Genomic DNA, 12,875 nt, shown 5'->3' on the forward strand with positions numbered 1-12,875 from the left:
TTTGCATTATGAAAAACACATCATTTTTTTAAAAGTCCGTTTCCATGTGCGCGCCTTCCCCACCGTGCCGCGCCCGGCTGTGACTTACATCGCTCCCCGTGAGGGCGGTGCTGTCCTCCTTGCCATCGCCGTCTTTACAATCCTTTTTCACAGAGCTTGAGCGCTCTCCCTCCCTCCTCTCACCAATGTGGTCTCGTTCCTTTTCTTTCTTTTTATCCTTCTTATTTCTGCTACAAAAATATTAATAACATGCTAACTTTAATAACTTCAAGATACTTATCATAGTTTTGACAAAATATCCTTATGCAATACAGGGCATCCACCAAAACAGCACAAGACAAAATCCCTTGTACCAGATATACTAGTAAGCTATTTTGACAAAAAATGGGTCCTACACCCTGGCTTACCCCATCTTACTCTACTTTGTTTTTTAAAAGACATACAATTTAGGGTCAATAAGGTGGCTCAACAAACTAATGTTCCACCTGTAAGTGCAGGCATCCCATGTGGGCGCTGGTTCATGTCCTGGCTGCCTCACTTCCCATCCAGCTCCCTGCTTGTGGCCTGGGAAAGCAGCTGAGGATGGCCCAAAGCCTTGGGACCCTGCAACCATGTAGGAGGCCCAGAAAAAGCTCCTGGCTCCTGGCTTCACATTGGCTCGGCTCTGGCCATTCTAGCCTTTTGGAGAGTGATCCCACAGATGGAAGATCGTTCTCTGTCTGCTCTCTCTGTAAATCTGCTCTTCAAATAAAAACAAATGAATCCTTAACAAATAAAAACACACAACTCATTTGTGTAGTAGTCACCGTGTGTTCACATAAGCATAATTTGATATTATTACTACATCATCAGTTCTGAAATAGCCAAGAGCATGGCCAGTGCTGTGGCATTCAGCTCAAGCTGCTGCCTGCAATGACACCAGCATCTCATCCGGAGTCTTGGTTGCTGCACTTCTAATTCAGCTCCATTCTCACGCACCTGGGAAAGCGGCAGAGGATGCGCCAGGCGCTCTGGTCCCTACAACCACGTGCAAGACCTGGAAGAAGCTCCTGGCCTCTGGCAATCTGGCCAGCCCCAAACACTGCAGCATCTGGGCAGTGAATGAGTGAACGGGAGATCTCTGTTTTGCAATCTCTCCCTCTCTGCCTTTCAAATAAATAAAATAAACCTTTAAAACAATATTTGGGGGACAATACTACACTGACAAGGAACATATGCATTTTTCCCTGTCATTATTCCCCCACATCATACAGTGTAACTATTTACACAGCACTTAGGTCAAGAGTCCCTAGCCTCCAGCCCCAGGGACAGCAGGCATCTGCGGAGTGATTCAGATACAAGAGTTTCATTTGTTTCTCAAATAAATAAAAATTAAAACTAAAATGAACAATAATACCAAAACGTGGGTAGAGATAATAAGAACATACGTGGAAGCTCAGGGTTGCTGAATTTCTGCCTCTGAAAACTTAATTTCTAAAAGGTGCAAATGCAATATTCACTCAGAATATGAGCGAGAATTTGTTTCGTAGACATTCCACCTGCTCCTGTGTCGTGTTAACACATGATCTTAACTTACCCCCTCGGGGAGGGAGACCGAGAAGACTTCCTTTTTATGGTTTTCGATGTTCTTGGGGATCTAGAAGAGCTCTTGCTCCTCCTCCTACGTCTTTCCCTAGAAGTCAAAAACACGTCATGTTTTAAATAACAGCCATCCATAGAAGGGGCAATTCACATACATAAAAGGCAAGGAACTCTCAAGTGCATTTTTACTATTCCTTAGAGGTCAGCTGAAAACAACAATCTTTATGGTTCTGTCCTATTTCCTCATTTTAGAACTCGGGTCCAATAATGAACTCCAAATTGTACAGACTGATCCAAACATCATCTCTGGTGATGGATATACAAGTACAGCTGCTAAGCTGAGGGTAATAAGCTAACTTTGGATAACAATCTAGACCATCAGTGAAGAATAGAGCTGTGAGCCAATGAACAAGTGGAGCTGATTAGACTTAAATTCCAGTGCTTTGTCTTACTGGATACACAGCTAGGATCACATCATTGAACCTGAGCCTTTTTATCTGAGAGATGAACGCAGCTCAAGCGCTACAGGCTTGGCATGGGCACACCCAGGAGGTCCAGTCGGGCATGAGCCTGGCAAGCATTGGCTCCCCAGCCCTGGAACAGATCCTTCTTTTCTCAACAATAGTGTTAATTCTAACATCACGAATGTTTTCAAGTATCAGAATTTTATTGAAATTACAGGTGGGGATACATTCTGGAAATAAAAATATTAAGTGGGCTATTTTTCTGAGGAGTTAAAATATTTCTGATGTAATAAACAAAACCCAGAGTATCTGAAAGGCAGAAAACTGCTAAAAGATGAAAAACTCGTAATTCTTTACATCAAGTTCTGAGAGCATAAAACAGTGAAAATGGCTACACTCTTAAAGTGAATGCTCCTTATCCTATCCCTCCAGCCCTAGCACCACATGTGAGCACGGGAATTTTCTTAAAGATCAAGTGACATCAAATGTCTCTGAAAAAAAAAAAATTAAACATGCTGAAGTTATCAAAGAAGTAGGATGAAGTTGTTCAAAATTAAAGCATTCGGCCTGGTGCTCAGTGGCTAGAGTCCTCACCTGACACATGCAAGGATTCCATATGGGTGCTAGTCTGTGTCCAGGCTGCCCGCACTCTTCCAGCTCCCTGCCTGTGGCCTGGGAAGCAGTTCAAGACAGCCTAAAGCCTTAGGACCCTGTACCTGTGTGGGAGACCCAAAAGAGGCTCTACCCATTGAGGATACTTAGGGAGTGAACCAGTGGAAGCAACATCTTTCTCTCTCTCTTTCCTTCTTTCTGTGTTATCTGACTTTCCAATAAAAATAAATAAATCTTTAAAATAAAAAAACTAAAACATTTGTACTGGGAAGCGCAACAGCCAAGTCATCACACAAACACAAAGGCTGACATGATACACAATCAATAACGCCTACGCAGTGCAAGGAGGCTCAAAGGGTTCAACTGATGCAAACAAAGGCAGTTCAATTACTTCACGTGTGTCCAACGTGCCGAAATCTGGCGGTAATCTATCTCAGCCCCATTAAGACACACGAATATAACGAGGCTGCCAGCCCGCTGCTTCTGAAGCCGACTGCTGCTCTGCGTTTATCTGAGAGGTGGAGGAAGACCGACCAACACGGCGAGAACACACAATTTGCGGGCTAGCTCCACAGATGCCTACGAAGGCTCGGACTAGGCAGTCCAGGGAAGTCCAACTTAGCGTTCACACGGAGCAGGACCAGGTGACTAGAGCCATCACCTCCTAACAGCTGGAGTGCACAGTAACAACACTAGAAATCAGGAGCCTTAGTGGGGACTGAGCCCAGGTAGTCACTCCTGCCCCAGTGCCACCAAGCCTGTTCCTGAGGCAATGTTTTGAAGTAGGTACTAAGAGTCAATCAGAGAAATTCTCAAACCTCTAAAAGGAGAAGAGGGAAAGGGTTATGGCTCATGGGCTAAACAGTCACTTGGGGCCTGGATTGAATCGCAGCCAATTCCACTTCGGATCCAGTTTCCTGTTAATGCACCTGGAGAGCAGCCAATGAGAGCCCACGTCCTTGGGCCCTGGCCACCCACACGGCAGACCCACAGCAAAGTCACCCTCCTGGATGCAGCCCGGGCCGGCCTCAGCCAGCACAGCACCTAGGCTATGGATCAGCGCAACGTAGGTCTCCGTCTGTCTGTCACTCCAGTTTTTCAAAAACAAATAAAGAAAGAAAATAAAAACAGAACAGTGCTACTGAACTTTGGATACACAAGCACAGCCCGGGGTCAGGCTTTTAGTCCAGCGTTTAAGATGTCCCATTAGAGCAGCGAGGTTCAACCCCTAGCTCCGCCTACTCACACCAGACCCTCGATGGCACCAAGAGTTGGGTTCAGATGGAGTTTCCAGTTCCTGCCCTGGTCCCAGGAGCTATCTGGGAGGTAAAGCAGCCAATGTGAATGCTCGCTCTCAGTTCTTTTAAGTTGAAGTACAGATCATTGAGAAATTCCCTGAAAGCTTCAGTCTCCTGATGCTTGAAATGGCAACAACAGCCTCCACACAGGTTTACTCTGAGAATTAAATAAGGTGAGGCCCAAAAATACACTGAGGTACAATTATCTGGCAAGTCATAAACAAGACACCAAAAATGTCTGCCGTTATCATCCCTGATCTTTCAGTATTAGTCACAGGCCAACGTTAGGAACAAACCATTAAAGTACCAATTTTAACATTTATTTTTCATTTTTCTTTCAACGACAAAATTACAGAGACAAGGAGAGCTCTCCCTTCCATCCACTAGTTCGTGTCCCAAACAGCCCCAGCTGAGCTGATCCAAAGTGAGGACCAGCAGCCTCCTTCGGGTTCCCATGAGAGTGTAGGGGCCTAAGGACATGGCCCATGCTCAGCTGGTTTCCCATGCCATAAGCAGGGAGCTGCTCTGGAAGCAGAGTAGCTAAGACAGGAACCAGTGCCTGCAGGGGATGCCAGTGTCAAGGCCCAGGATTCATCTGCTCTGCCACCATGCTGTCCCCTAAAGTACCAATTTTACAAAAAGGAAGGAGACACTGCTGTGGGTAAGCCTTCACATGTGGGTGCTGGTTCAAGTCCTGCCTGCTGTACTTCCAAACCAACTCCTGCTAACAGGTCTCAGAACAGACAGGAAGGTCCAAGTGCGTGGGAACTCACGCCCACACAGGGGATCCAGAAGCTGCTTTGGTCAGGCCCAGCCCCATTTACAGCCATTTGGGAAGTGAACCACTGGATGGAAGACCTCTCTCTGTCTCTTCCTAACACTGCCTTTCAAATATTTTTTAAAAATATATATATTTAAAAAGGGGCATAGGGATGACACAGTGGCTCAACAGGTTAATCCTCTGCTTGCAATGCCAGCATCTCATATGGGCAGCAATTCTAGTCCCAGCTGCTCCTCTTTCAATCCAACTCCCTGCATATGGATTGGGAAAGTAACAGATGATAGCCCAAGTCCTTGGGTCCCTACACCCGTGTGGGAGACCCAAAAGCAGCTCCTGGCTCCTGGCTCTGGATTGGCTCAGTTTCAGCCACTGCAAGCATTTGGGGAGTGAAATAGTGAATGGAGAATCTGTTAGTCTGCCATTCAAGTAAATAAATAACCTTAAAAAAAATCAGGAGAAACAGGCAGGTGCTATGATACACGGCAGGTAATACCACCCGGCTACAATGCCGGCATCTATATGGGTACTAAGTCAGATCCCAGCTGTTCTATTTCTGATCCAACTAACGGCTGACACCAGACATGAACAGAATGGACATATTCCCAGACACATACATCCCCCCCTACACACACACAGCTTCTTTTTTGTTTTAAAGATTTTATTATTATTATTATTGGAAAGGCAGATTTACAGAAAGAAGGAGAGACAGAGTGAAAGATCTTCCATCCACTGGTCCACTTCCCAAGTGACCACAACAGCCAGAGTTGAACCGAACCACACCCAGGAGCCAGGAGCTTCTTCCGGGTCTCCCATACTGATGCAGGGTCCCAAGGCTTTGGGCCATCCTTGACTGTTTTTCCAGGCCACAAGTAGAGAGCTGGATGGAAAGTGGGACAGTTGGGACACGCAAATTGGCGCCTGCAAGGCGAGGATTCTAGCCACTAGGCTACCACGCCAGGGCATTTGCTTTCTATTTTAAAACACAAATGTATTTCAGAGACAGTTTATCACAAGTCAGGAACTCCATTTATTTACAGTCATAATATCACCCAGAATAAAGTTGCACACTTACATATCTCAATTGCATGAAGAGGTCTCATTTTGCAAATGTTACTATGGAAACCTACTGCCACCTGGTGGCAGTATAACTATTTTAATAAAGTGGGAACTATAGTGAGGAAAAGAGCAACCATTAAAATTTACAAAAATTGAGAATCCATATCATGGACTCAAATATCATGTACTCAACAAAAGGGCTAAAAACCATTCTCAGTGAGGGAGTTGGCATTTAATCCAGCATTTCTGAAACCAACATCTCCCATCGGTGTCTGAGTTTGATGTCTGGCTCCATTAAGAGGGTTCCTATCAGCCCAAGGGGGAGCCCTGGCTTGTGCTCAGGGCTGCAGCTCTGGGCTCCGGCCCCTCCTCAGCCACTTCAGTCATCAGCAGAGTGAAATGCTACATGACCTCTCTCTTCCTCCCAAACGAGTAACTCCCGTGACAGTAAGGACAAATACTACACCATTAGAAAACATTTTGCATATTAACATTGTATCAAGGGAATGAAAGAAATGAGCTTATGAGATCAAATTCTATAAATTTTTTTTTAAAAGAAATCCTCCCTTACCTTTCCACCCTCAAAAGAGAATCACAACAAAAAAAACAGGAATTAGCAGGTTAAAATAACAGATTACAAACAGCAGCTAAAACTTTTCAACTCTGCCCAAGTTCGTGACTGTGGCGACCCCTCTGCTAGAGGAAACAGCACACCGGGAGGAGAACACTGTGACCTGGCTACACTGGCTCTGCTTGCACACAACCATCTTTTTGCCATCAGCTAAACCCGCCGGAACACTTTTTAAGCATCATCGAACCTGCTGGAACTTCGAGATCTTCGTGAGGCATTGTAACTCCGGGGTGGCGTTCTGGATTTCTTCTCCTTCTTCCTCTTCTCCTCGGTCTCTTTGGATCTGTCCTTGTCTTTGTCCTGTTCCTTCTCAGGCTCTTTGTCCCGCTCTTTCTCTCTGTCCTTCTCTTTGTTTCTACCTCGCTCCTTCTCCTTGTCACGCTCCTTCTCTCTCTCTTTTTCCCTTTCCTTTTCTCTATCTTTCACTCTTTCCTTTTCCTTGATCTTTTCTCGAGTATCCTTCCTTTTGTCCCTTTAAAAACAAAAATTAATTAATTAATAACTAAAACAATTCTACCCCACCCAATCAGGACCTCCCTCTCTTGCCTTTACAATCACCAACACTAAATCATTTAGAATGGCTATAGACATAACATATAAATTTCTACACAACTCAAGTGTACACAAAGCTGCTAAATGAAGCAATTACCAGGCTGAGTGGAGCAGTTTGGAAACCTCATGAATCATACTGACCATCAGATTCAAATCAATGGCAACCAATATTAATCCTAGATTAATTAAAACAACCAGAAAAAAAGTTTTATTTCTCTCATTTAAAACCTAAACCACAACAGAGTTTTAACAAACGAAGCCAATGAAAACAGTCTCCGTAATTTCCCCAAAACTCACCGTGAACGTGACCGACTCCTGGACTTCCGTCTCTCCCTTGACTTGGAACGTTTTTTATGTGGACTCTTAGATCTGCGTCGATCTTTCTGTCTCGAGCGTGATCTATTATGGGATCTACTCCTAAGGAAAAATAAATTGCTAAACTTAGTCTTAAAATTTAAAAAATTTTAAATTGAAGATGTCTTTCAAATATAAAAATTTTAAAAGCTGTCCTAACACTATTTATCAAAATCTATAAATGTCAAGTTTACTGGTTATCAGGTGTTTCTCTAGAAGGCAGTCAGAATAGTTATCTCCTACGCGAGACCTACGCTGTTATCTTCAGGGGCGGCTTTCTTGTGCCACAATTAACGAGATGCCTTACATTAGTGCAAAAAGCTTCCCCCACACTCCATGTTTTTACGCTAAAAACTGTCTTTTAAGATCTATTTTATATATCTAAAAGGCAAAGTTACAGACATGACAGCCAGAGGGATAAGAGAGAGACAAAGATCGTCCATTTACTAGTTCACTTGCCAGACAGCCACAACGCCCAGAGCTGGGTGAGACCAGAGCCAGGAGCCAGGAGCCAATTCTGGGTCTTCCACATGGATACACAAGTCTAAGCACTTGGCCTATCTTTTGTTGCTTGCTCAGACCATCAGCAGAGAGCTAGCATAGAAGAAGCGGAGTTGCTGGCCCTTAAACAGCATCCATATGGGATTCAAGTACTGCTATCAGAAGGCAGGGCAGCTTAACCAACTATGCCACAATGCCAGGCCCCTTGCCTTTTAACTCTTTGATTAGCAAGGAATCTGGTTATAACTCATCTTCACAGAGTAGTGGTTTGATGATTCCATAGTTTCTATAAAAGGTTCTGTCGTTTGTCTTACAAATATATTAAGAAAAGTATACAGCAGCAGGCACTATAGCCGGCTAAACTTCCTTGCCCTGTGGCGCCAGTAGCCCATAGCGCATTGTTTTAAGTCCCAGCTGCCTCATTTTCAATCTAGTTCCTGGTTAAAGGTTGGGAAAGTGCTGAGGCCTCTGCAACCATGTGAGAGACTGGAAAGAAGCTCCTGGCTTAGGACTGGCACAGCCCCGGCGGTGGCAGGCATTTAGGGAATGACCCAGGACAGATGATCTCTCATTCTCTCTGCTGCAATTCATCCTTTCAAATGAAACTAAATAAATCTTTAATAATAATAAAAAAAAAAGACTGTGTAAGCACAGTATTAATATCAGTGCTAGCTTGACAGGAAAATAAAAAACATTTTACATGAGTTAAAACTAGATAAAAATCAAAGATTACATGGCAATAACTTATCACACCTGTAGTTAACACTCACAGCTAGTAAAAGAATTTTTCTAAGAACTAGTGTTACACCACAGCAGGTTAACCTGCCTTGCAATGCCAGCATCCCACTCTGGAGTGTGAATCGATTTCCAACTGCTCTACTTCCCACTCAACTTCCCGCTACTGCCCCTGAGAAAGCCTGCCAAGTTCACTGAGCCACTCCCCACCCCCACCAGACGGAGCCCTGGCCAAGCCCGATTGCTTCAGGCTCTGCAGACTGAACCAGAGCGCAAAAAGATCGCTCTCCCTTTCCCCCTTTCAAGTCAGCCTTAAAAAAAAAAAAAAGGCAGAATTATAAAAAGGAAAAGGGAAGAGAGATCTTCCCTCTGCTGGCTCACACCCCAAATGACAACAATGGCAAGGAGCCCAGAGCTTCATAAGGGCCTCCCACGCAGATGCAGGGGTCCAAGGAGTAGGCCTATCATCAGATCCTGTCTGAGAGACTGCACAGCAGTATCTGGTACAAAGTAAACGCTTATTAACTCTACTAGCACTATCATCATTCTCATTTAAAGTTAACACAAAGCTTACCTTCTTACTTAATGCCAAGGAAGCAATGAACTTCCACACTTATACATTATGTATCTAAACTTGATAATAGTTTGATAAACTAAGTTAGAACAAATATCTATAAAATGTATACATACAGAAATGACCATGCCTGTGGCATACTATAAGACCAAAATTATCTTCAGACAATATTCAATTTTGTTTTTAGATATATTTTTCAGTTAATCAAATTTGATTTCTAACAGTTAATTTAATAGTAACTACTCATTTGGTATATGGCTATTAAAATAACATACTTTCTTTATATTTTTCATGTAACAAGATCATTCATACTCTGAAGAAATCACTGTTACTAATAACCTCAGACACAAAGCACGGGTAGTAAGTGTTAGGGTCAAACAGAAAACATTTTTAGTTTATTTATACATATGCCCATGGAAGTCACCTTAATAAAAAAAAAAATGGTTATTTATTTTGAAAGTCAAAGTTACAGAGAGAGAGAGACATGTTTTGTCCACTAGTTCACTCCCGATGGCCACAATGGCCAAGGTTGGGCCAGTTTGAAGTCAGGCTTATTTTAAAATGCCTTTGTTTCAATATACTTAATAAAAACTCTCATCACAAGATTTCTGTTCCAGTCAACCTCACTAAAAGTAGAATTATTTTGTTTTTCTTAAAAGGTGCTTTCCAACCTTAAATAAGCAAAGAAAAAATCTTAAGGATTAAATGCAGCAGTTATAAATAATGAAAAACAAAATAAAACATTAATCCATTAGTTTCCCACCTCACCTAGCAAGTCTTGACACAGTTCAAAAAGCCACTGTTTGAGTAATGAATTTCTGAAACTTAAATACTTCCTCATCTCTAATGTCCTAGTTTCTGATTAAGAATACTAATAGTCAAAAGTAGATCTAACCTAGCTAAAGAGGCATCTTTATCACCTTTAATTTTTAATAATTTGAAAGATCATATTTTTAGATAAAACTGTAAATAGCAACTTACCATCACGGTGCATCAAAGTTCACTTGTAAATCAGCTGTTTTCCACTAAAATATTATAAAATGACTTATATTCCTATGCTGGTCTGTAAAGGTCACTTAACTTAAAAACGTAACGATTACAGTACTACCCACCTTTTCTAACATTGTGGCTCTGAATAAAACAAGTATCAAAATCGATCGAGTAGAAATACATCTCCCCAATCCTAGGTCATAGTGACAAGAAATCTCTCCCTGGCTCACCGTCAGGAAAGGGACAGGCAGAACAGGAGAGTGTGAGGATGGGGCAGCACAGTTCATAACCTGTTTTATAACTGACACATAACAATTGTGATAATTCAATACAATATATGCAAACAATATGAAATGCTCAAGTGAAGGAAGCATTTCCATCTCAAACACGTATCACTTCTTTGGTTGAGAACCTTGAAACTCCTTCCTTCTGGTTCTTTATAAAATATACTTTAAGTCAGGCTCGGCGGCGTGGCCTAGTGGCTAAGGTCCTCGCCTTGATCCCATATGGCCGCTGGTTCTAATCCCGGCAGCTCCACTTCCTCTCTATCTCTCCTTCTCTCAGTGTGTCTGACTTTGTAATGAAAATAAAATAAATCTTAAAAAAATATATATATACTATAAGTCACTGTCAGCTTCCCCAGTCACCCCACTGTCCTGCTGAACACACTCCCCCAAACTAACTGGACATTGGAAATCACTGCCCAACCTCCACCTTCTACCTTACCAGCCTTCAGTTACCCCAATTCCACTATCCAACACTATGAAATCAAACTGTGAGAGTGTTAAGAGCCGGACTGATGTTTCTGTGACTGGGAAGCAGAGCTTTGGAAACATTTGAAGCTAGTGAGAAACTACAAACAACAGCTCCTGCCACCTGTGCTCCCAGGCCGCCGCTCCACCAGCCTCCACCAGGCCTCCACCAGGCCTCCACCAGGCCTCCACCAGCCTCCAATTCCACCAGGGTGCCATTCCACCAGGCCTCCACCAGCCTCCAATTCCACCAGGGTGCCATTCCACCAGGCCTCCACCAGCCTCCAATTCCACCAGGCCTCCACCAGCCTCCAATTCCACCAGGCCTCCACCAGGCCTCCACCAGCCTCCAATTCCACCAGGCCTCCACCAGCCTCCAATTCCACCAGGCCTCCACCAGGCCTCCACCAGCCTCCAATTCCACCAGGCCTCCACCAGGCCTCCACCAGGCCTCCACCAGCCTCCAATTCCACCAGGCCTCCACCAGGCCTCCACCAGCCTCCAATTCCACCAGGCCTCCACCAGGCCTCCACCAGCCTCCAATTCCACCAGGCCTCCACCAGCCTCCAATTCCACCAGGCCTCCACCAGGCCTCCACCAGCCTCCAATTCCACCAGGCCTCCACCAGGCCTCCACCAGCCGAGGAGCGGAAGCCCCTCCTAGAGCCCTGCAGCAGCAGGGGCTCTTCCAACCCAAGAGCCTACCTACAAGGCTTTTAGATAAGGAACCTGTTTTTCAAAACTTACTTTAAAAAGAACCAGCACCCTTTTATGTTTGTTTAACAACTTATTTGAGGCTGTACTTCTATAAGCATGTTTAAAAGCAGAATATGCTGGCCAAAAACACACACTTACATACCAACAGCTAGCAATTTCAAATGCTACAGGGGTACATCGGCATGACACTATTCCCATGAGTAAAGAATAACCACAATTAAGACTGAAAAACCCTCCTCACTAACCCTCATAAAGTGGAAATACCCAAATATAGAGTAGTTAAAACCTTAAGTTGTGAAACTGTGTCATAATTTCCAAAAGCCTATGAAACTTCCCATAGATCATTATCAAGAGAAAAATGATCTTCACCATCAGTTTCGGTTTTTTTCCAGCTTTGAACCCTGGCACTCTCTTAAAATCACAATTAAGATTCGAGTCACTGATCTTTTCATTCTTTGGACGACGACTTCCTACTCTGGGCTCAGCTTCTTCGGCCTCCTCCGCGCCCTCCCAGCATCAGCACGTCCAGTCTGTCACTGCTACTCAGTCTGCTCTCCTCCCTCAGTGCTGATGTCCCATACACAGAGTCAATGCCTTAATTCACCACTGGGCTTGGAACTGGCCTTACTGGAAGATCCTGGAAAGACGGGAAAACCCTATTTCAAAAGAGATTTTGCAAACAAAGAATAATGGAGAAGTATACACAGGTAAGTAAATAGCCTGAAGCGTAACTCAGCTGACTCAGGACAGCATCCTGTGTCCCTATCTGCTCCCTGAATGTCTTTCATCATCACAGCAAGGCCAACTTGAGCTTGCTGGTGATTTTCCACAAAAATGCAGCACGCTGGTTCCTTGTCTCCCTCCCCTGAAACACAGCACCTTCTCCAACGGCCTTGACAGGTACACACGCAAGCCTGCTTCTCCTCTCTCCTCTCAAGACACAAACACGACGTACATGGAACGTGCAATGATCCACACTACACACTTTAACACTGCACCTCCAGATGTGATTCTTGGGGTACTTCCAAACAAGTTCACTTTATGAGTTTCCCTTTGTACCAAATGCAAAGCAATGACACACAGATCAGAACAACAAAGCTCTAACAAAGATCAAGATAGAACAGACTGCAGCTTCGACATCATACAAAAGATGAATCTGAAGGTGCAAATGAAGAGCCTGGAAGTTTTCTGCCCTTTGTGATCCCGCCTTGATGGCTTGGCTGGGGGCTGTGTGGATTCTAGGCCTGACACCCAGCAGGACACCTGGCAGGTCACATA

General features: G+C 44.0%; 1 protein-coding gene across 3 annotated transcripts in view; it reads right to left on the bottom strand.

The window, feature by feature from the left end:
* SREK1 (splicing regulatory glutamic acid and lysine rich protein 1) overlaps positions 1–12,875 on the bottom strand; it is a 34,458-nt gene that overhangs the window by 2,500 nt on the left and 19,083 nt on the right. For 2 of the 3 annotated variants that reach the window (XM_058680003.1, XM_058680005.1), the window contains 4 exons: positions 7,273–7,392; positions 6,611–6,895; positions 1,577–1,672; positions 89–230 (listed from right to left, as the gene is read on the bottom strand). In XM_058680003.1, coding sequence (XP_058535986.1) covers positions 89–230; positions 1,577–1,672; positions 6,611–6,895; positions 7,273–7,392 — 643 coding nt within the window. The remainder of the gene's footprint in view (positions 1–88; positions 231–1,576; positions 1,673–6,610; positions 6,896–7,272; positions 7,393–12,875) is intronic. The other variant, XM_058680004.1, reaches the window with a different exon arrangement.

Source organism: Ochotona princeps, chromosome 23 (assembly GCF_030435755.1).
Source record: "Ochotona princeps isolate mOchPri1 chromosome 23, mOchPri1.hap1, whole genome shotgun sequence".
NCBI lineage: Eukaryota > Metazoa > Chordata > Mammalia > Lagomorpha > Ochotonidae > Ochotona > Ochotona princeps.